The sequence below is a fragment of the Diabrotica undecimpunctata genome, chromosome 4 (assembly GCF_040954645.1).
Source record: "Diabrotica undecimpunctata isolate CICGRU chromosome 4, icDiaUnde3, whole genome shotgun sequence".
Taxonomy (NCBI): domain Eukaryota; kingdom Metazoa; phylum Arthropoda; class Insecta; order Coleoptera; family Chrysomelidae; genus Diabrotica; species Diabrotica undecimpunctata.
In genome coordinates, this window is record NC_092806.1 from 13,772,719 (window position 1) to 13,796,944 (window position 24,226).

Sequence of the window (24,226 nt, forward strand, 5' to 3'; positions counted from 1 at the left end):
AAAGAGTTACAGTAAAAAAATAGTTTATTATAAAAAAGTTTCACTGTACATTTTTGTTCTAACAACTACAAAAAAAATCATTTAGTTTCTAAAATATATAAACATTAAGGATGAAATTTAGTACCATTTTTCATGTCCCTTAAACGTTCGTCATCAGCTTTCCGTTCAATCTCCATGAATTTGTCTGACAACTCTTTTGTCGATGTTGCCAAAAAATTCGGATCCATCAGCTTGAATTCACAACCTAAAACATGTTTGAATTGCCATGAAAATACTTATTTTAGAGACCTATTAATTCTTTACTTTATTCCTCTACATTTTATTCATATTCTGGAAGGATTATTACCTTTAGAGTCACAAACTGTACCTCCAGCTTCCCTAACTATAAGAACTCCAGCCGCTGCATCCCAAGGATATAATCCATCACACTGGTAAGCATCTAGTCTGCCTGAAGCTACATAGCACAGACCCATCACTGCTGAACCCAATGAGCGAAAACTGAAAAGAAATAATTAGTTACCCTCTAAGATTATCTGCGAATCAGTATTTATAAATCGTAATGTTGATTTTAATTAGCATTTTTTTACGACTTTACTATTTTTTTTGTGTTATGTTTTTTAAATTTAAATTGTATTGTGTATGCTTCTTCTTTCTCTTTAGAGTTGTCTCTTTAATTAATTTTTTTTAGAGCTAGTAACTAATAAAAATGTTAAAAACCCAAAAAAGTATAAAAACTCACAAAAAGTAGTTGGATATTTGAAACTTTTACCGGAGAAGCTGACAAAATACCAAAATAACTTATATAATTAATAATAATAATGATTCTTACTGTTAATTTGAATAAAAATGTTAGTGTTATTTTAAAATAACCAAAATTCATTCACATTCCAGAACAATATGGCCAAATTATAAGGTAAAAACTATTCAGTTCTTAAGTAAATGTTGTGTTCTTAAGTAAAAGGATATGCCTTAGGAAGTAATCTAGATGCCGATGCTAATGTCTAAATTGTTTTCAAGTTCGGAATCAGCAACTTCACTGCACTATAATCTCCGTCTCTATTCCTCTTGCCATATTGGGCTGAATATTTCATTCTTTTTTCTCATAGCGAAGAGTGAAGTCTGTTACACTTTTTTCTTCCACGATTTTCTTCTCTGAAACATAATCCTAGACCACATTCATTAAGAGACCTGTATACTTTTCCTTCGCTGAGCCCTAATTACTTCTGTCCATGTTAAGTCATTGAAAGCATTCCGGACGTCAAAGAATAGCAGTACCGCGTATTTATTGTCAGTGTTTTTCATTGAACTTTTCATTTTAATTCAAAAATGTACCTGTTCCACTTTAAAGAAATATTTAAAAACTTGACAATACTGCAGTGAATTTAATGTTAGGAGCTCGATCTCTTCCGCTTGTCGGTCACAGAAGGACTGAATTATGTACAATATTATCAAATTTAGTAAAAGCGCAAAAAGCTACTTTTCGCTTTTACTGGACAATTATTACCTTATTTTTACTAATTAATGCAAAATTATATTAGTATATTATACTCACCCATTGATAATTTGGATTAGATATTTCAATCTGTACATGTATAGTTCATAGTATTTGGGATTTCTTGCTAAGGAGAGTTCGTAGTTAAATATTGCCTTCATTATATCTAAAACATAGCAGTTAATTAAAAAAAAATTAAGTAGATACCGGTTGGTAGTCCAACGCTCAAAACGCAATGTTTATAGAGTACTGTTCAAACTTCTTTCAGGTATTGTTCTGAAGCTTCTATACTGACGTTTTATTACTTTTTTTCTACAGTAAAATGCTGAGGCGACCGTCACGGAACAGCGCCACAAGATGGCGTCGTCACGGGTAGCGTCATAGAATAGCGGGTCTTGACATCGATTTTCAACTTTTGCTTTGTTCCCTTATTAACAAAATATCGCTTACCTGTTTCTTTGCTGACATATATTCGTTTTCCATTGAGATATGCTCCCTGGTCCTTAATAGCCGAATACAATTCATTTAAAAAGGGATTGAATACTATTCCCATTGTTTGTACTTTGTTTATCACTAATCCTACTGAAACGCAGGAATCCTTTAAGTTTCTTACGAAGTTTGCAGTGCCATCTATCGGATCTATGATCCATGTTGGGTTATCCGTTAATGTTCCTATGCCGTTCACGTGTGATTCTTCTTCTCCAATGAAACTGAAAATAATAAATCGTTTAGGAGTAGACAGGGGATGCAAACATTGCAAACAAACTCTTTTAACAAAAATATTAAATTGTAATTCTTGTTTCGTTTTAATTATCATGCAAATCGGCCTAAATTACGCTTTGAAGGTCGCTAATTTGCAATACCGTAAACCGGGGAAACTTTGCCCCTTCCAGGGATTACTAAACAAGTTTCATTTTAGTTTACATATGAACTAAAAACCGTGTTTACAAAACGCGTGTCACTGTTTTACTGGTTGCCTATTGACAAAGTCTCTCCACGTGTACAGCTTGTCAAATTTAATGATACTTGACAAATTTGTCCACTTGCGTAGAAAAGTAAGTGAGAACGCATTCGGAGGAAAAGAGATACATAATACATAATGCGCTCGGTCTCTTCGCCTCGTTGGTACTCTCCATACTACAAGTTGACAGAGAGTGACTTTATTTATTAATAGAACTTCTATGATATGTCTATATTGTATGTTATTTTGACGTTTCAATTTTTCCTTCAGAAATTTTTCGTTTTTGTTACTTGGTAAAAAAATTCTTCTAATAATTCTATTTTATTTGACTCATTAATATTGACCATTCAGTCATGTTGAAGCGGCAGTTTTTTCGAACACTTCTATAAATGTCTCGTTCTGTAATTTTATAAGAGGAATATTGGCAGAGATGAAAGCTTTACATTTGCGTTACAGTAAACTGTATAAGAATAAAAGAACAGTAGTTAATCTTATACCTGGAACATACCGACGAAACATTTATTTGCCCTTTGGACACTGGCTTGTGCAAACCTTCGGTGGTATTGTCTCCCCAGTATCTGTCATGGATATGAGAGGAATGAATATAAGTTTCATCCATGTAAATTATGGGCCGATTTTCTTCCCTATCTTGTTTAATATTTTTGAGAAACTTCCTCCGGAGCACTTGTCGGGTTTGTCCATTAGGATTTTCCTGTTATTCTTCGCTTTCTTCCATCGAAATGCCATATCTCTCATCACTGTTCTCAAAGTTTCATGCGACTCTGTATAAATATTGTCTTCATTATTTTTTTTTGTTATATGTCGCAATGTAGGAACTCGTTTTTCCGTGACATAATAATTTATTATACGCCGAACTAAACCTTTGTCAAAATCGGTTGGATTTTGGAAAACCAAGTCGGATTTTGGGGCAGATCTCATTCTTTTGTTAATCGTCGAAAATGATGTAGAAGCACCTTCTTCTATATTTTTCATTTCACGAGAGGTCCGTTTTATAGTGGCTATACTTACTCCCGTTGCTAAGGAAGCACGCTCTTGAACTTTTTTAAAATCTTTAACATGCTTATTTTGCATCGCTTCTCTCTGCATAAAAATAATTACATTTGCTATTAACTCCCTCGTTTGTCCAGACAAGACTTTGCCTTCTAATTTTGAATGAAAATCCATGTTTATAATTTAAAATACTTAACGATAATTATTTAAAAAGTCAAATATATTGTAATACGATATTTCTTCAACACACAGTAACTTTAAACATAAGTAAAATAAAAAAAATATAAAACGGTGATTACACCGGTGCTCATGTATGGGTATGAGACGTGGACCCTGACCAAAGAAACTGAAATAAAACTTAGATGTTTTGAGAGGAAAATCCTCAGAAGAATCTTTGGGCCTTATCACGACATTAATAGCAACCAATACCGAATGAGAACAAATGCTGAGGTCAAGCAGATGTATAGAGCGAGCGATTTAGTCCAAGATATTAAATCCCAACGTCTTAGATGGGCTGGCCATGTCCATAGACTCCCTAATAACCGCCTTGCCAAATTAATATGGGAGGAAGTCCCCACAGAAAGAAGGCCCTCAGGACGTCCACAAATGCGATGGAGAGACAATATATGGTCAGATCTAAGAACAATGGGGCTATTGACCCAACTATTATGGACGACCGTTCAAGATGGAAGCAAGTTGTGCAGTCAGCCAAAACCCACCCCGTGTTGTAGTGCTACGAGAAGAAGAAGAAAATAAAAAAAAACTTTGTCGCAGACTATACAAGTACCTTGCACTTCGAAGGGCCATTTTAAGGGAATATAAATGTTATTTTAATTCCGATATACTTCCACAAAAGTATGCAAACATACTATTGTGTAGATATAGAATTAGATGAATTTGAAAATTATTATATTATTATAAAAATTATATTAATTATAAAAATTAAATATTATTTTTGGGACCCCAAAAAGGATGCAAAAAAATCGGTTGCCTGTAAAGTCGGTTTTACGGGCGAAGATTTTACGTGACAACGTCTTTTTCTCGGTAGAATATTTATTGATATGAATATTATTAAATTGCACAATAGGAACAAGGAATTGAATGAAAATAAGAATTGCACAAAGTTTAACTATAGAAATATATTTTGTTTACTAAAACATTGTACATGTAAACTTAAACTTAACTAATTTCTATTTGAGTGATTTTGTTGAGGATATGACGACGATTCAACGCGCCTAATTCTCTAGTGCTGCGCGCGCAGCGGACCGATCATGTTTGAGTGGGAGAGAGACGCAAGGCATTCGCCGGTCCGGCGGGCCTCTCTTTCGTTCGGTGACTCACCGTAACAGACGTGAGCGGGCGTTACACTTTTTCATGAATGACTCCGAGCCACAACCTAATTTAAGACGTTGTCACGTCAAAAAGTTTACTACTTTTACCCCCGGGCTTCTCTACAAAACCCCCCTCGTAGAGGGGTAAAAAAGCAAAAAAATCGAGTTACCTAGAATCTGTACTCCGGCGAATATGGCAACAAATGTGAGGCATTTGAAATATACTTAAAAACCGTTGAATTTAAACCTTCACATAACAAACGACCTAAAACATTTAAAACTTTTTTTTTCAATTCCACTAGTACGTGTAACAAACAATGTAATTTGTTTAGACAGTTAAAAAAATATATTTTTCCCAAAAAATTCTAATTTTTGTTTTATGTTTTCTTCTAATGTACAATAAAACTTTAAATCGTTATCTTTAAAATGAAACTAATTACATTTTTTAATTATTATAAACAAATTAGCTGCGAATTAAAAAAATAATTCCTACTTTTTATCTAATCGTCTCAGAATAACTTTCTATTTCTTTCAAATTTGTCTAAAAATTGTCATCTTTTCGAACAGGTATGAAAAAACCGTAATTTTGCGTTGTAATTTTTTTCACTTTTATCTATACATATTGATAATTTAAGTGTAAAACTTTCATTTGATATGCTTAGAATTCCGCATCTTCATTATTTTGTACTTTTCGAAGCAACAAATTAATTTTACATCTTTTAGTAATCGCCATTTTAAAGCTTTTTTTTTGTTTTAGAAGGTAGAGGTTTGTAATTTTACCCTAAATATTAGGCTTTGTAGCAAAAAATCGAAAAAATGGCATTTTGTAAACTAAATTTTACAGAAATCTTATTTACTACTACTACTACTACTACTAAGGATTTCCACAGTTTTCACTGCCTTCCTTCACTCAACCGTTTTCTCCAATTTTCCCTGTCATTCCAGTCTCCATCTCGCAGGGTTCTTTTTTTCATAGCCTCGTCGATTTCATCTCTGAATGACCTTCGGGGTCTTCCTCTCTTTCTTCTTCCAATCGGGCTCCATTCTGTGATTTTGTTTATCCAGCGTCCTCTGTCCGCTCTTCTGACGTGGCCGTACCAGGATAGTCTCTTCTCCTCTATATAGTCGATTATGTCTGATTGCACTCCCATTATCCGCTTAATCTCTGCGTTTTCAATTCTGTCTCTTTTTGTAAGTCTACAGCTTCTCCTCAGGAACTCCATTTCTACTGCTCTTATTCTACCTCTATTTCTCTTGTTTATTGTCCAGTTTTCGGACCCATATGTCAGGATACTTCTTGTCAGGGTATTATATATTCTCTTTTTTGTCTTTATCGTAATGTTCTTATCCCACAACACTGAGTTTAGTTGTCTTATACAGTTTCTTGTTTGTCTCAGTCTGTTGTTTATATCTTCTTCTGTTGTTCCCTGGTTCGATATTATGGTTCGTAAATACTTGAATTTATCTGTTCCATTTATTTGTCTTCCCTCGTCTATCTCTAGGTTTCTCATATCCTTGTTTTCTGTTGTTAGGTATTCGGTTTTCTCTAAGTTTATTTCCATTCCGTTGTTTTTATATTCTTCTTCTAGTTTTCTGAGCATAAAGCTGAGATCTTCTTCATCTTGTGCGATGACTACTTGATCGTCGGCAAAACTTAAGGTGTATAGGTATTCGTCTCTTACTGGTATGCCCATTCCTTCGCACTTTCTCCTCCATGGTTTGAGTGTCTTTTCCAAGAATATTTTAAACAGAGTAGGGGACGTAGCACAGCCTTGTAGAAGTCCTTTTGTCGTCTTAAATGGATTGTAAGCTTTATTTCCACATTTAATAGCTACTTTGTTTTCTTTGTATAGTGTATAGAAATCTTATTTAGCCGAACTATTAGTATGATCATTTTCTTCATTTATAATATTTGTATAATTTCCACTCAACAAATTAAGTTGGTTGTAGCTTAATACCGACAGAAGTTACAATCTGTCAAACATATCAACTACATATGTATAATACTGCATATGTTTGAGTTATATCGTGATATGTTTGAGCACATATCGTATACATTATACATGATACATGTGTTAAAGCATGTTTAATACATACAGTGGAAATTTTTCAGGAGTTATTTTATTTTTTTATTTTATTTAATAATGGATTTCCATAACATAAAAGTCTTAATTCTACGTTCTAATAGTTGTTCTCCCTGCACTTTTCTCCAATTTAGTGGATATTTAAGTACATTATTTATAATTTTTTCATGTTTCAATAATTTAAGTCAGATTTACTTCAGAATAGATCACATATCTCTTGTTTAAAGAATCACTCTGTATGTAGATAATTATGCGTTACAAGGTTGTAAAAATGATGAAATCATAGTCGTACCTGTTTAAATGCAGATGCTAACAGTCGTTTATTATCAACAATTTGTCACTAACTTAAATAATTATAATAATGATAATTCAATGTCTAAAACCAGTGTAAGATCACGAAAGAATACTTGTAAACTTGTAATGTATACACTTTAATACTAATACTATAATAAATAATTACTCGATTTATATTTTACCCGGATGCTGCTGTTTTTCATCGGTTGTTTGATCAGTAATTGTTGTTACTACCTATTAACTAACAGGTAAAATGAAAGTATACATTATCTATAATGCATTTAATGAATGGAGTGAACAGATAGACAGCAACAGTTAATAAGTATTGGTTCTTCTTCTGGGTCTAAATAAGTGTCATACGCTTCCAGCGTGTAGACTTTGATTTGTGTGTAAAATTTCACCTGCATTTCAATTTCCGTACTAGACCCTTATATCCCACGTCCACGAATGTTTGATTCCGATTTATCATCTCCCATTATATGCCCCAAGTAGTAAACTTTTTTGTAAGTTGTTTGTAGCATTTTACGTTCGGTTACAACTCTACATAACACTTCCTTTCCACATGATCAACCGATGAAATAACGCTGTCACATGTCGCATGTCCACATTTCAGCCATTTTGGGAGACCATGTTTTAGCCCCGTACGTTCATTGGATGCCATATCATCATCATCATTCTGGCTTTACAACCCTACGTGGGTCCTAGCCTCCTCAAGAATTTCTCTCCAGTCGTCCCTATCCATTGCCTTTATCCGCCAAGCACGTATTCCCATATTTCTTATGCCTTCATCGATGTTATAGAGGAACCTTGTTCTCTTACCAATAGGTCTATCAAGGAGCGTTTTTCTAGCTAGGTCGTTTTGTTCCATCCGCATTACATACATTTATCGTCTTCTCCACACTCCATTGTCATTCACTGGTCCATAGATTCATGCCAAAAGACATGTTTGCTTTGCGTGGACAATGGGGATTAAAACTGATTCGCTTCTCTTAATGACTTCATACTGATCTTTATTTCCCAAATAATGTGTTTACAATGGAAGCTATTGAAAATTGATACATATAGATGTTATAGCAACTGAAGACACCTATGAAAGACTTCGGAACTTCTTTCTGCTACCAAAAGGTGGCCAACAAATTTTAAACGTATCATTAATTGTAATTAAGTAAAACTTTTCATTATATTCTGAGAAAACTATACAACGGAGTGTTTTCAATTTAATCTTAATTTGCTGTTAATAGTCAATCCATTCAATTTTTATCTTCGTATTAGAGTTGTGTCTGTGTGCGTATTAATTTAGAAATAAATTGAAACTATGAGAATAAATGCAAATCGTTAATCAATTAAAAGTATGTTTAGCACTTGCTTGTGGTTCGTTTTAATCATGTATACACTTAAGATTGTAAACATGAATTAATTTAATATAATCAACATTTTCTCCCAAAGTACGTCACGCATATTTTAGTTATTTTTATTTAATTCAACTTAATTTATAGAAATGTATAAAGATAACTACTATACCTATGTGAAGGCCACCGTTCCTTGATCTTTTTAATAAGAACCTCTTCAATTCTTCTGTCATATTCTGTCACCTCATCGTAAATTTCACCTTTGGTTTCTATTTTGTAATTTTTGGCATGCAAAAGCACCTGTAAATAGAATGATAATCAAATTATATACCGAACTAATGTTAAAGGTTTTATTATGGGTGAGATAATGGTGGTGTATTATGCCTTGTAAAAAACACTATATTTGATTTTTCTGGTGATAATAAAAAACCAATTGAATTAAATTGAGAAATAAGGAATTTATATTTAATTTTCCATTAATTGTACAACTCCCAAAAGTTTTAATAATTTGGGAATGGGAAATACTAATATTTGTTTAAATGTCTCTATGCAGCTATTTTGTTATAATAAATAAATAATAATAAATGCGTAAAATAATCACGAATTGGGTTCCACTAAAGCCAAGAAACAGAGGAAGACTCAGGAAAAAAATGATGGGACCATATAGAAGAGAACATAAAAATAATAAAAATAAGGAACTGGAGGAGAAAATATAGAAAAAGAAAGAGTTGGAAATGGATAACCAACGCTGTAAAGACACTTATAATAATAAAGACAGTAATAATTATGTGTAAATAAATTACAGAGAACTCATGCACCTGGAAAAGATTATAATATGGCGCTTATAATTATATGATTATATTGCAATTAAAAATATTAAATTATTGACATTAAATAAAATAGATAAAGGGAATTATAATAATTATCTTAAAAATTTTTTAGTTAAATTAAATAAGTTCGTTTAAGTAACATATGTTTCAACTATGCATTTAAAAAAATATTTGAAATATTAACATATTATTAACAGTAAAAAGGAACTTACCTTTCCCGCTTCCTTTATCAAGGGCAACACAAAATCGTAATATTCTTGTACAGAGTCCATAACATCTAACGACTAGATACCTATTAATGTTGTCAAATACAAATGTTGAGACAGAACGGAATAATTGTAAAAATTAATAGCCTTGGTGTAGATTCGAATTATTCACTTTCAGCTTTTGTACAGGGAGATACAAAAAAATGTTTAAAATTTTTTATGCTTTTTGAAAATACTATAAATTGGAAATAAATAAAGAAATTTACAAAGTAATTCAGGAAGCACATCCTTCAACTTATATAATATTATCCCTGGTTGAATTGTACCATATTTTTAGAACCGGTATATCAACTTCTTCAAGTTTCAGTATCTACTGGAAAACATAATATTTCTCCTCCAAATTTAATGATATATTTTTGGAATCATTCGGTCATCTTAAAAGACGTTTAGTGTCTTGAGGAATCTACAAAATTTCCCGGTGTTTATTCTTTAACTCGTTTCATCCAAGATATCTATTTTTTCCTATACTCCTTCGACTCTCTGTGTGGGAATAAGCTGTAGTATTATATCTATTTCCTCCCAATATTGTAGCATGGAACGGTCTAAACTGTAAAATTTCTCGAAACTTATAGTGAGTTACCAGTTGATGGGTCTGTAGTGAAGTTTCTAGATAGTTCTAGAATACATATATAAACACGCGCCAATATAAACCTGATTTTTGTTATTGAATGAGTAAAAGCTGTATTTTATAAAATCTTGTAGCAATTGTATAAGCAATAAAGAAATAATGTAAATAAATCGAACGTTAAGTTATATAACTCAAATAAGATGATTTCTAACATTCTATCTAATTTTTTTAATAACTAATTATTCTTCTTGACTATTTTCAATACTTCAGTATTAGTCTTAAGAGCTGTTAAAGAAATCTTTAACACTAGTTTCTGTATTTATATTTCCAATATTTTAAATCGGTTTCATGTTGGTGCTTTCAGCTTATATGTTTTACTGTATCTAACAGCTGAGGACAGACATAAATTTTGATCAGTCTGTGTTTTAGTTTATTAGCATATTATTCATTCCAGAATACGAACAAAATTAGAACAAATTATAGATAAAACACAGTTCGGCTTTTTATGCGGTTTTATGTTTATGTCTACTGTTTTGACTATCAGTAAACGTTCGACATCATCAAACATGACAAACTTATAGAAATATTACACCTTTAAGCATTTGTCACTAAGAGCATCCAGATTATTAATAATCTATATTGGAATCAAAGAGCCAGAATCAAGGATGGAGATATGGCGGATCAAAACAATAACATTGCTAAGGGCATTAGACAGGGCTGCATTCTTTCGCCACTACTGTTTAACCTATACATGGAACAAAAATTTGTAGAGGTACTGGAAGAGTACAATAGCATCAATATTAGTGACGTGCCAATAAGTAATCTTCGATACAAGGATGATATCGTTATACCCATTAATTAGTATTGTAACCTTATGCAAAATTATTTACTTTGGTATACAAACGATCAAGGCCGTTCGCTCAGATCGGAGGCGGGGCGTGGTTCTTTCAATCATATAGAAGCTGTGTATTATCTTTAAAATTAAAATGTAATGGGCACCATTCATTAAATTTAGTCTCATAAGGAAACGAGTCAAAAAAAAAATTGTAAAGAAAATTTTAAAACAAAACTGTTCTCTTATTATTTTTTTTAATATGAAGAAAATAAAAGATTCTACGTTAAAAAGTTACGTCATTCCAGAAAGAAATTAAAATAACAATTTGTGTTTACAGTATTCAATTACCATGAGAAATGTTTATACGAAACTAAAATTAAAATCGTATCGTAAGAAAACAAACATTTAATATCATGGCATTAGATTATGAATGAGAAATATATGAAAATAAAATTATACTTTATCCCAAATTTCGAAATTCGTTCACATAAAAATATATTTGTTTATTAGGTAGAATACCTATTATAATTAAAAGATCAATAAAAAAATATAAAATCGATGCAACCTGATTTATCCAGCTGCTAGTGGTTATGAAGAAGGGATATAATTTATTTCTTTTTACCCTCTAGGTAGTTGGCTGAACGAAACCTTGGGTCTATTTAACAGAAACGTACCATACACCATAAAAAGATATAGGGTTGAGTTTCAGAACATATAATATAAATCCATAAACATCTTGACTGTTTGACGTTCAAGGAGATAAAGATGGTGGACAAGGAATTTGGCTTGGGAATCGAGACGAATTAATGAACGCTCTCATCTATCGGGGATGTTAGGAAATACAGTAGGGTTTTTGAGGTAGTTAAATGCACTCGGCGGATAGATGTCGTGAGCAATTTTATTTTGAAATATTTACTCGAAATTATAATGAATTTTTTGAAACGATTACAGTATCCCCATTAATTTTACATCCATGGCTCTCGAAATCCACAAAGCGTGTAAATATATCTTTGTCCTTCAAGTTTTTGATGATTTTCTAGTTTTTTGTTTTACAAACAACGCAAACGCCGCTGTTGGGTTTTTGGAAACATCGAAACCAACAGGGAATTACCTATATTTATTAAAACCTAAAATTGACTCGAAGTGAAAAAATAATAACTGTTAGATAAAAACACACTGTTAGAACAAATGTTTGTAAGTCAAAAATCCGACACCTAAATTAGCGAGTACACAAGTAGATCTTATTGCATGCCTTTAAAATATAAAAGACGCCATTTTAGAGCAAGGAAATTATTCAACATTATATACAATGTAAGTATACTTAAACGCGCGGGAGTGTAGCCGGTGTATAGCTCTAGTTATGTGGCAATCTTGGTGTGTTTTGTCATTTAATGTGTTAAAAGACATTAAAGGGTTAAGTTAGGGTAGGTTAGGTTGTGGCTTTGTGTGAGGCCACAAGGTTACTAAAGGATTAGATGCTCGGAACGGCAGGAAGAAGATAGAGATGAGCGGGACATGTTGCAAGAATGAGAGATGGCAGCTGGACAAAAAAATTGCTTAAGCGAAGCCGAGGAAGCTCTCAACACGATGGAACGACCACCTCCAAAGAATTGTGACCAATTGGATAGCAGGGGCGCATATGTTGTTATAGGTACTGCCATGTGTTGTGGTCTTTAGGTCTTTAGTTTTGCAACTGATTTGATAACAAAATGCAATGGTTTCAGAAGTATTATGTTAACTTGTTGAAGGTATGTAATAATAAACGAATGTAAATATAGGTCAAGATTACTCCGTCAACAATTCTGCTGACCCGAATAAAACTACATGCCGACTTCATCTGATTAGAATGATATGTGAATGTCCCCACGTGAATCGTAGCAAATACAATAATCCCTTATCGTCTTTCGGTACTTAAATTTTTTTTAACTATTCGCTCCGTGCGTGACTGACGCGGCATCTACCGCATTTATCTGACAGTTTTGGACCTCCCAATTTGAGGTTAAACATATGTGAAATAGATACGAAATTGACAAGTATTAATAATTAGTTTTTTAATTATATTTTTTCAGTTTATGTACAAAATAAATTTAGTATTAAAAACTGGGTTTCTAAAAATTCATCAACTTTATCTTTACAACCCTAAATGGAAAAGAAAGGGAAAAATCTATTACTGGCAAATCAAGTTTTTGCATGTGGAAGAGCATGTAATTAAAAACAATAATAGTAAAAATTAGGATATAAGAGCTAAAGTCATCAGGCAGGCTGCAGTTAGCTTGAAGCCTTATAAAATATCATTTAAGGTAAATTATTTAAATTTTTCCTATTTCAATTACATAAAAATGAAATTATGTGATATTTACTTTTTCATATTAATAGCACGATTCCATCTTTTTCTTTTCTGTAATTTATGTGTAATCTTTGGAAAACTATAAAAACTACACTCACTATTTTTGCTATTATTAGCACAATTAAATACGCAACATGTATTTGCACCCATTTTTGATAAAATTTATGCGTAAAAAGATTAAAAAGGTCCAATTTTGTCATATTTCGCCGCTGCGCACGCTGGCATCGTTTCAAGGTCGTTACCATGGTCACGCACGGAGCGAATAGCCGTGTCTTTTGCTTGAATTCTTTTCTTAATACCTTTAATTCTTTGTAACCAATATAACCTTTTAAACACATATCAATATTTCACTATTGCTGAATATTTTTTTGTGAGAAAGAGAGTTCTAATAGATTCATCTTTCCAGTGATAAAATTCTTTATTCTACGTACATATTTTGTCAGTTCCACCTTAGCATTTGAAGAAATTATATCATGATGCTGATGAAAAACGTCAAAATATGAAAATTCAGTCGAACATTTTTCAAGAATGTGTTTGACCTTATTTATTTATATAAATTTCACAATTTTTCTTTTTATTTCTGACAAATAGGACTTATTTTGACCAATTTTATTATTAATAATTTAAAAACATTCCCTGTATCAATTCCTCGTCAGTTTTTATTACATCCTTGATTTTGGTTTGGCAAACCGCATCATTTTTATCTATTAAACTTCGATTCGTAATTTTAGCTAATTTTAATTCACAGATAACGGTTTGTTCAGATGTAGACTATGGAACGCTCTGCAGTGTAACAATAAAAAGACCTTGACATACTGTTTTCAAGGGCACGATACTCTAGACAGAATTAACCACGTGTGAGATACATGTAAACAATACATTTTATTTGAAGAGTTTTTATTGTAAATACATGCAATTTATTTGTAATGACAAATTTAAATTTGTAATAATTTCTGTTTTTTTTTATATACGGAAAAATATGCTACATTTTAAGCGTATTTTGTAAGGTTAGATTAAACTCTTATTTTAATGGATTTTCTATTCTTTTTCAATAAAATTGTGTCACTTTCCCTTATGATTTACCGGTCTTTACCTTTAGTATTTAAAGTCAAATAGGGATCTTACATTGTTTATATATTGTTTATAAGTAAAAAAAATACGTTTAATCTTTCACATATTTTGTTTATTGCAAGTATAAAAGCAAGTGTTAGATACCTGTATCAAAGAGTGTCACGAAAAATGCTTTTTATTTGATAATTTCTCTAGTCTAAATGTGCAACCGCTGACGCTGTACAAGCCTACAGACGTGACCTATGGAGCGGTACAATACGCGGCGTACGGCATTTATTGGGGACCACCACCCAAACAAACGTTAAACTCTTAACATTTTTCAAATTGATCATAATATTATTCAGTAGAAGTCGGGGTGTTATTTATTTATAGAATACCCTGTATTTAAAACAAAATAATGTGCATTACGACCAAAATTGCATGTTATTTATCCAGTGACATTGTAGACATATTTAATCTTACAGGCTTTAAAAATTTTGTTACATTGTTTCAGATAAGAAATGTAAACTGACCATGTAGAGGTGTTAATAATAATCATTTATTAAAAACATGATATATTTATTTTTAAAAACTATTTTTTAATGTAAATAGTCTGGAAAATGGCGACAATAAAACTCGGTCAACTTTGGTTATTTATGTGACAAAAATACAGCTTTTGTCGCATCCCATATTTAGATGACTGCCTTGTTAGATCTAACCATTGCTACATTATTCTTTACAAATTTCTTCTATACATTCCAATGTTTATCTGTTTCTCCTACGTCTGTTTCATAGAACGTAATGCCCCCTCTTTGTCTTCGTTTGTCATGTATTCGGATTACATTTTGTCTCTCCTATTTCTGCTTCCCAGAACATAATTTAATATCCGTTTTGGTCTTCGTTCGTCATTCATTCTCATTACAGTTGGGTCAATATAAGTTTGTTATGTATAATCTTATAATTCTTTGCTGTGTTTCTTATTATTTGTTCATTTGGAATATGATCAATTCTGAAGATCTGACACGCTTCTTTAAACTTTTAGTTTCCATTTATTTTTTCTTGTTATCGCGTTATTTGGTTCCACGCCCGACTTGTTAACTGTCATTTTTTACTTATAGATTAATTTTAGGAGACCAAAGTAATAGGTTTGAAGATCAAAGAGGGAGAGGGGGAGAATGATCAGAGGACAAAGAAAAGAGACGAACGAACTAATGAAAACGAGCAGACTACGTTCGATCCCTATTGACTAAAGATGACGATAATGCACCACCAACACCAGAGGTGAAGGCAAACGAAGAAATAAATATCGAGGAAGAAGAGGCAAAGGAAGCATTAAGGAAATGAATAAACAGAAAATCATCAAGGGAGGGCAGAATACCGAACAAATTCCTAAAGTATGGAGGACCAGATCTGACGAAACAACTACTAAAACTTATTAAAAAAATAATACAACAAAACAGAATTCCGCAAGAATGGATATCAAGCATCCTAATATCTCTCTTCGAAAAGGGAGACAAATCGGACCCTTAAAATTACAGAGAAATTAATTTATTAAACACAACACTAAAATTAACAAATAAAGGGATAACAAATAAACAGAATGAAATTATAACACCATCATAAGAACAACAAGGTTTTAGGTCGGGAAGATCATGTACCGGCGCTATATTTATAATGAGGCAAGTGCAAGAGAAATCATTAGAATACAACAAACCCGCGTATCTATGTTTCGTGGACCTTAAGAAGGCATTTGACCGGGTCCAATTAAAGGACGTTATCCACTTATTGTACGGAAGAGAGATATCTTTAGGAATAATCAAAACGACCGAAAATATCTACCAAAACGGCACAATAAACGTAAAAGTAAAAGAAAAACTAACTGACCCTATTGAAGCTGGAAATGGGACAGGACAGGTAGATTTCCTGAGTCGTCTATTGGTCAAGCTGGTTATGGATGAAATAATAAAAAAGGTAAGAATCAAAAAAGGATACCAAACTGAAAAAAAAAACAACTTAAAATAATCTGCTGTGCAGACGACGCAATACTACTCTCTCAAAGCGAAGATGATTTACAACGTATGCTGCAGCAATTTAATATAACCGCCAGAAAATTTAACATGTTAGTTTCCTCAAAAAAACACAAAATACATGGTTATAACAGCAAATTTACTAAGATGTAAATTGGAGTTGGAAGGTCAGATAATAGAACAAGTGATGGAGTTTAAATATCTAGGCATCACATTATCTAGCTACGGAAAACTCTAAACTGAAGTGGAAGATAAAGTGAATAGAGCAAACAGAGACGCAGGTTTCCTGAATGAAACAATATGGAGAAATAAAAATATCGGAAAGAGATGAAAGGCAGAATTTACAAATCTGTCATCAGACCAATAATAACACATGAGGCACAGAGAGAACAAAAAGGATGTTAGAAACAGCAGAGATGAAAACACTTAAAAAAATTGATGGTAAACCACTATGGGACAGAGCTAGAACTACAGATATACGACGTAGATGTCAGATGGAAAACATCAAGGACTGGGTAAGACGTAGAAGACTAGAATGGAACGATCATATAAGCTGAATGACATCAAATATAGTAGTAAAGACGACAAGAGACGGTTCCCCAACAGAAAGAAGATCAATAGGAAGACCACGAAAACGATGAAACTACAACTTACTTGAGGCACATTGAAAAAAAGACAGAGCCATGTCTACATAAAAAGAAGAAAAAGAAGAAGAACGTTTTTAAACTAACTTTACAAACATATGGTACTCAACTATTAGACCTGTACCATCTGATGTACGGTTCCAGCATTCAGTATGCTGGAACTTGTACTAGGAATTAAAGAAACATGTAGATAAAAAAATTGGATGCATTTTGTCTAGTGGAGAATAAACGGCTTCGAATAAAATAAGAAGATATTGCACATTGGATAGCTCGCTTACGTAACTAAAAATAACCACCCATTCGTACCAGAACTATCAAAGAAGAAATATCAGACCCAGTATCCGTATTATCTAGCTAAATATAGAAGGACTTAGCAGATCAAAAGGCTTCTTCTTAAGGTACCATCTTCTTTCGAAGGTTGGTGATCTGCATGACTTACTTACATAGTTTACAGCTGCTCGAAAAAGTTGATCTGAAGAACACTTAAATCATTCTCTGAGTTTATGGAGCCAAGACATTCGTCTTACCCAGCGCTGCTCTTGGTATTTTGTCTGTCTCATCACATGGCTTCGATGTTCTAATTTTCGTATCTTTAATTATTCAATTCTGTTGCTTTCAAGAGTCTTAGCAAAACCTCTTCATTGGTAACTCGGTTTAAGTAATATATTTTTAGTATTTTTCAAATATGGTCAAATGGGACTTGACATCAACACAGATAAGACCAAATTTATGATAGTATTAAGGAGTCCAATAAATAATGAACAACTAACTCTTGGTGGACAGCAAATAGGGAGAGTGACAAAATATAAATATCTGGGAGCTTACATCAACACAGAATTAGATCCAGACCAAGAGATCCGGGTACGAATAGAAATGGCAAGGGCAGCGTTCTTAAAATTCAAACAATTGTTCTGTGACAAAAATCTGAATACTGCGCTGAGACTGAGGTTTGTTGAATGTTACGTCTGGTCGCAACTATTGTACGGGGTAGAAACGTGGACACTAAAAGCGCAAATAGTTAAAAATATTGAAGCCTTTGAACTTTGGATATACTGGAGAATGTTGAGAATTCCATGGACTGCCAGGGTCACCAATGAGGAAGTGCTGAGAAGGATGGGTCGAGACAAAAAATTGTTAAGAACGATAAAAGTACGCAAGACTGCATACCTTGGACACATACTAAGAAATAATAAATATAGTCTTCTGCAGGTCATCATGCAGGGTAGAGTCGATGGCAAAAAGGGAATAGGTAGAAAGAGGAAGTCATGGCTGCGAAATATTCGAGACTCGACAAACATGACTGTAGACGAATTATTTCACGTTGCAAAAGACAGAAAAGCTTTTAAAAATGTGGTCGCCAACCTCCGTTAATGGGGACGGCATAGGAAGAAGAAGAAGCCCAAGAGATCAGTATAAAAATATTATAAGCGCGGTAGTCACCAACGTTCCCTAAGAACATGGCATCCTAAGAAGAAGATCCATCATCACCATCATTTTAGTCTGTATCTGGAGTCCATTCGGTTGTTGGTGTAGTTTCATGATATCAAAATCCTTTTTCGTAATTGTATTCGTTAAAATTTTTTATTCGTTAATTCACTATGTCACCCTATCTTCAGTATTTCTGTTATGATTCCATCACTTCCAGGTAATTCACTCCTTTTCGTTGATTGCTATGTATATTTATGAAGAACTCCTCTCTTTACTTCTATACCTTCAGTTGTCTTTTCTTCTATTTTTACTGCTGCTCTTTAACCATAGCAGAGATTTGAAATAATGTTAACAATCTTTTGAATCGAGTTTTGTTTTCGTGTAAGAGTTTTACCAGATTGTCATGGCGAACTCCATAGAAGGCTCTATAGTAAAAGTAAGCAATACAGGTTAATAGTAATTGCATTTTGCAAATCTCTAGTAAATTCAAATTCTAACCAGCCATCACACACCAGGTTTGGAAAAAAATTGCTTCATTTGTACCTGTATAAATTCTACCAGATCTAGCAGCACCATCTATCTATGATTTGCAATAGGCAGAAACACTTAGGAAAAGTTCGTCAATATTTTATAAATATTTTAAAAATTCATTATTATGATAAACTTGTTTAAATCGTTTTGGTATCATACATTTGGAAGAATGCAGAATATTTTTATTTTCTAGAATCATTCTACATCTCCGGGCCCTCCAGGATCTCTTGGACCTCCACTTCCACCAACATCGAGTTCGGGACCTTCAGGACCCCCACCGCCTCAAGGCCAAGAAAATTTAAACGCCCTTCAGAGAGCTATCGACAGTATGGAAGAAAAGGGCATGCAAGAAGATCCCCGCTACTCACAACTGCTGGCATTGAGAGCCCGAAGTAACGGAGCAAATAACGTTTTCACCCAAAGCCAGATGTCACAATTACGGTAAGAAATAAATTTAAATATAACAAAATTAAAGTACTATTTCTAACGATTTTTAAAACTTATGTACCGATACTAATTGGATATCCCGTTAAATACAACTACAAGGGAACTGTTCCCTTAGGTTTATTCACAAAGGTGTCCTCCTCACTAGATTGCGCTTGCACACCTCTTTACACTGAATAATCAACTGTAACAATTGGTATCTATCTCCACATGTAGAATGTCCTGTATGTGAATGAATATACTGTAGTTTTCTTATCAATGCTAAATTTTTTTTATCATCTTTAGAATACTTCTTAGTTTGTTAGTTTATTCTTCCAGAAAACTTTCAAGATCCTTCGATAGTAAATAGAATGTATTTATGTGTTTACTTGTTATATATTTCATAGTTTTTCTCCTTCAGATCGCCAAAAATACGTCATTTCGCACACCTCATCAAAATGATGTGTGCTTTAAAATATACCAACTTAAACCTAATTTTTGAATGTACCTCGTGTGAGGTACATGAGGTACAGTGCCAAATATTAGCGTTGATTGAATAACCCAAATTGGGTTCAGATTTCCCAATATAAAACTTTACTTTCTAACTAATCTGCAAACCGCTTAACATTTCTTTCTATATATACTCATTGTACATACATAGAATTAAAAACCTTCTCGAAATCTATGAAGGTTTTTTTTTTTTTAATGGCATAGGCATGTGCCATACAGCCAATCTATGAAGGTTAAAGCTTTTTCGCTCTACTCATTAGTTCTCGGAGCGAATGGATATGATCTAGGGTACTGAATCTATTTCTGAATCCATTCGTTAATCTGTTGTTGATGATCTGTTGTATGATTGGTAGTAGACTTATAGGTCTGTAGTTTTTGATATCCTCTTTGCTACCTTTCTTATGAATGAGAAATATGTATTTAATATATATTTTCTATCACATACGAAATATATTCTGCTAATTTCGTTTTTTTCTTGTAGAAATCAAATAATGGCTTATCGATACATAGCAAGGAACCAACCGGTACCATCCCAAATTAACTTGTCGCTACAAGGAAAGCGATCAGACAGTTCCCCGCAGTGCCCAACTCCACCTCCAAGTGCTGGTTTTTCCCAAGGCAATGTTGGAATGCACCAAGGAGCTCCTCATCCCAGCGAACCTTCAGAACCTGCTGTTCCTGAAGTTGGACCGCCTCCAGTTCAGCCGCAGCCACCTCTGAGACAGCCCATTCCTCCATGTCCTCCTACTTCTCAGCCGCAGATGATGCAGGGTCATCCGCCTCCTCAAGTCCCTATGCCCGCTCAATCACCACAGGTAAAATTAAAATATACCTACAGTTTTTATACACCTACAGTTTCGTTTTCTGAATGACAGCAGACATTATTGAGCTTATGGAAGAAGATTCGTGAATAAATTAGTTACAAAACATTCGTGAATGGACTCAGATATCAAATGAAGAAAATTCGAGAGGCAAAAGAGAGGCGTCTCTCTGATAGACACAATAGTCTTTGGCTATTGACCTTCATTATCCGTATGGGAACTTGGTTATAGATAAAGGTAACTAGGTACCATGAGTACGTGTAGATAGCAAGACACCTGATAGTACTTTCATGATAGATGGTGTCAATAGCAAGAAACTAGTCCTAGAGAGGACTCAGTAGAAACTTTTAGAGAGAAAATGGCAAAATATCACACATTTTAGATGCATAATAAACCATCCTGTTGCTACAGTACTATAGATACTTTTAACAGTATTTTACTTGCTAATATTTCAGGCGCCTATGCCTCCCTACAAACCACATCCTCAACCTCCACCGCATCTGCCAAATCCGCCTTCGAGGCCGCAACCAGTGCACCATCAACAAAGTCATCACCAGCCTCAGCCTCACCACCAGAGCGTAAAACATCACAGAATCAGTTCGCTGCCTAAACCATGCGGAATAGATCCTCTGGTTCTTCTTCAAGAAAGAGAAAACAGGTATTTTCTCTAAAGAATCTGACAAGCTTGTAGGTATTTTTATTTTATTTGTTCTTTTGTATACTGTCAGTGCTCGAATTGTTATTTTTTTTTTTGCTTAGAAAGATGTTTTAATATATATGTTTAATACTATACGATGAATACTTTAAAAATGAAGTTATGTAATTTTTTGATAATTTGACCCAACTGTTAACATCAACACAAATGTTTCATATCAACAACAACAACAAATCCAACCTGTAACTAACTCTAAGCAAAATCCTATCCACGAACTCACCTCGGACATAAAATCGCTAATCCACTTAATGTCTGATCGCCTTCAACATCTTCCCACATAAAAGAAACGACTTTGCCCATCTCCTCGACGTATAACAACCGAACTCGAAATTAATCTTTGTTATATCCAGCCTCTAAGTCCAGCTCCCAGTGGAGATTTTTCCCAATTCCAATTCCCAATTTACACTTTGAAAAGTGAACGCTCTCAACACACTCCTTCAGAGTTGAGTCAGTATACAAAGGACATAGGGGGACTGGTTTACTGTAGTTTTCCAATCTCAGTCCACAGAAAGATCCAACAATTTTGAAAGGAATCGTTTCTTTTGTGATATACAATCCCAGCATTTCTATCGAATGACCTCTTAACCCAAGAGGAAGCCCACCACCAGGAGCTACCTTCCTCTCGTCTACTGTGTGTCTATTTAAAAGCGTGTACTGAAACGATTCTTCAAAAATCCACTCTTGAATTGCATATACAATCGGTAAAAACAGAAAAACGGACGGTTGGAATTCTTCGTGTTGGTTTGGAACATATTTTTTATTTGAATTGCTTTACTTGCTGTTGAAACGAACCTTTTTATATTGCTTTTTTTTATTTTTAACAAGTGTTTATAGAAAGACCAAATACAATATATCAGAAAATAGTATTAACTATAATTTAAAACATCTTCTATAGGTACTTGATTTTTATCTGTGTTGATTTCTGTAAAATATTGTTTGTAAGTACCTATGTAATTCATACAACTATTTTGCTTCAGAGTTGCAGCTAGAATAGCATCCCGAATGGAGCAACTATCCAACTTACCCACAAATCTTTCAGACGAAGTTCGAATGCAAGTCCAAATAGAGCTTCGAGCTCTCAGATGCTTGAACTTCCAACGGCAGCTCAGAAGTGAGATCATAGCATGTACAAGAAGGGACGTAGCGCTAGAGACAGCTATTAACGTAAAGCAATACAAAAGAATAAAAAGACAAGGACTGAAAGAAGCCAGAGCGACTGAGAAATTGGAGAAACAACAGAAGTTGGAAGCTGAAAGAAAGAAGAAACAAAAGCACCAGGAGTTTCTTAATTCTGTTTTACAGCATGGAAAAGATTTTAAGGAGTTCCATAGAAATGTGCTAGGAAAGTTGTCAAGGTTAAATAAAGGTATTATGAGTTATCATGCTAACGCAGAAAGGGAACAGAAAAAGGAACAAGAAAGGATTGAAAAGGAACGAATGAGAAGGTATGTCAATTACTATTCATCTTTATCTATTATAAAAATCTGTATTATATTTACTAAGATTGATGGCAGAAGATGAAGAAGGTTACAGAAAGCTCATCGATCAGAAGAAGGACAAACGTCTAGCTTTCTTACTTTCCCAAACTGATGAATATATAAGTAATCTAACGGAGATGGTCAAACAACATAAGTTGGAACAAAAGCGAAAACAGCAAGAGGAGGAAAATAAGAAGAGAGCAAGTGAAAAACTAAAGGTAAGTCATGTTAACTAATAACAAAAATTTTCTGTATTTGTCCAAAAACTCACTTATCATTCTTATTACCCCTATTTCTATGCTACACTGCTCGAAAAAAAAGAGGAGTACCCCTTCCTTGAAGAAGCAAGGTAAAAACTCAGGATCCGCTCGAAAAAGTTCTTTACATACCATATAAAGAACGTCCATATAAAGGACGTCTTTTATATGGACATTTGTCTATATAAAGGACGTACCCAGGGGCTGGATACGGGCAACAAAAACGGGCTGGTCCTCTACATCATCAACAAAGTTAGTATTGTCTAAATCCTATTTGGTTTTAATTTTTAGAAAAAGAAAAAGAAACTTAACCTTGACGGTTCAGTCAATCCTGAGGGCGACGACAGTTCACAAGGCTCTGACCGACCGATAACTGTTATTGAAATAACTACTGGGAATAAACTATCTGGAGAGGAAGCGCCGATGTTAAGTCAGTTACAAGAATGGTTAGCTCAAAACCCGGGATGGGAAGTAGCCGATACTGACGACGAAGACGAGACTGATTCAGATGAATATGACGATGAGGATAGTGAGTATGGAATCTTGTTCTTACTTTTACATTACTATGCTTATTAACTTGCAGTATTTCCCGTATAGCTTTGTCCCATGGTTTTCATTTCTTCTTTCATTCAGTCGTTCATTCTTTGTATACGTTCCCATCAAGTTAACTGTCTTTTTTATATGAATCTAAGAATTGACTCTAGTTCTAGCTTGTCCTTTATTGATATATTTCTTATTTTATCCAATACTGTGATGCCTTCAACTGTTTGAAATATTTCATTTATACTACTTGGATTTTATGTTTTTGTTTTTGTAGGAAATACATATTATAAATAGCTGGTTAATAAGTTAAAGTAGTAAACAATGTAATAAAATATATATGGTTGTACATAATAAAAAAACTCGATTGGCATAACTTATAAATTGTTATCAATTCATAACGAAACGCTTACCGCTTGTTGAAATGCGTCGAA

General features: G+C 33.5%; 2 protein-coding genes across 4 annotated transcripts in view; one reads left to right on the plus strand and one right to left on the minus strand.

Moving 5' to 3' along the window:
- LOC140439200 (ATP-dependent helicase brm-like) overlaps window positions 1-24,226 on the plus strand; it is a 47,443-nt gene that overhangs the window by 5,299 nt on the left and 17,918 nt on the right. For all 3 annotated transcript variants that reach the window (XM_072528952.1, XM_072528951.1, XM_072528953.1), the window contains exons 3-8: window positions 19,242-19,489; window positions 20,463-20,796; window positions 21,258-21,460; window positions 22,495-22,962; window positions 23,021-23,213; window positions 23,544-23,781. In XM_072528952.1, the coding sequence (XP_072385053.1) occupies window positions 19,242-19,489; window positions 20,463-20,796; window positions 21,258-21,460; window positions 22,495-22,962; window positions 23,021-23,213; window positions 23,544-23,781 (1,684 nt within the window). The remainder of the gene's footprint in view (window positions 1-19,241; window positions 19,490-20,462; window positions 20,797-21,257; window positions 21,461-22,494; window positions 22,963-23,020; window positions 23,214-23,543; window positions 23,782-24,226) is intronic.
- LOC140439204 (uncharacterized) lies at window positions 7-9,798 on the minus strand. Its single transcript, XM_072528956.1, has 6 exons — window positions 9,565-9,798; window positions 8,695-8,822; window positions 1,943-2,202; window positions 1,553-1,658; window positions 347-498; window positions 7-244 (listed from the first exon to the last, which is right to left on the minus strand). The coding sequence occupies exons 1-6, from the start codon at window positions 9,622-9,624 to the stop codon at window positions 105-107; spliced, it is 846 nt and encodes a 281-aa protein (XP_072385057.1). The 5' UTR covers window positions 9,625-9,798; the 3' UTR covers window positions 7-104.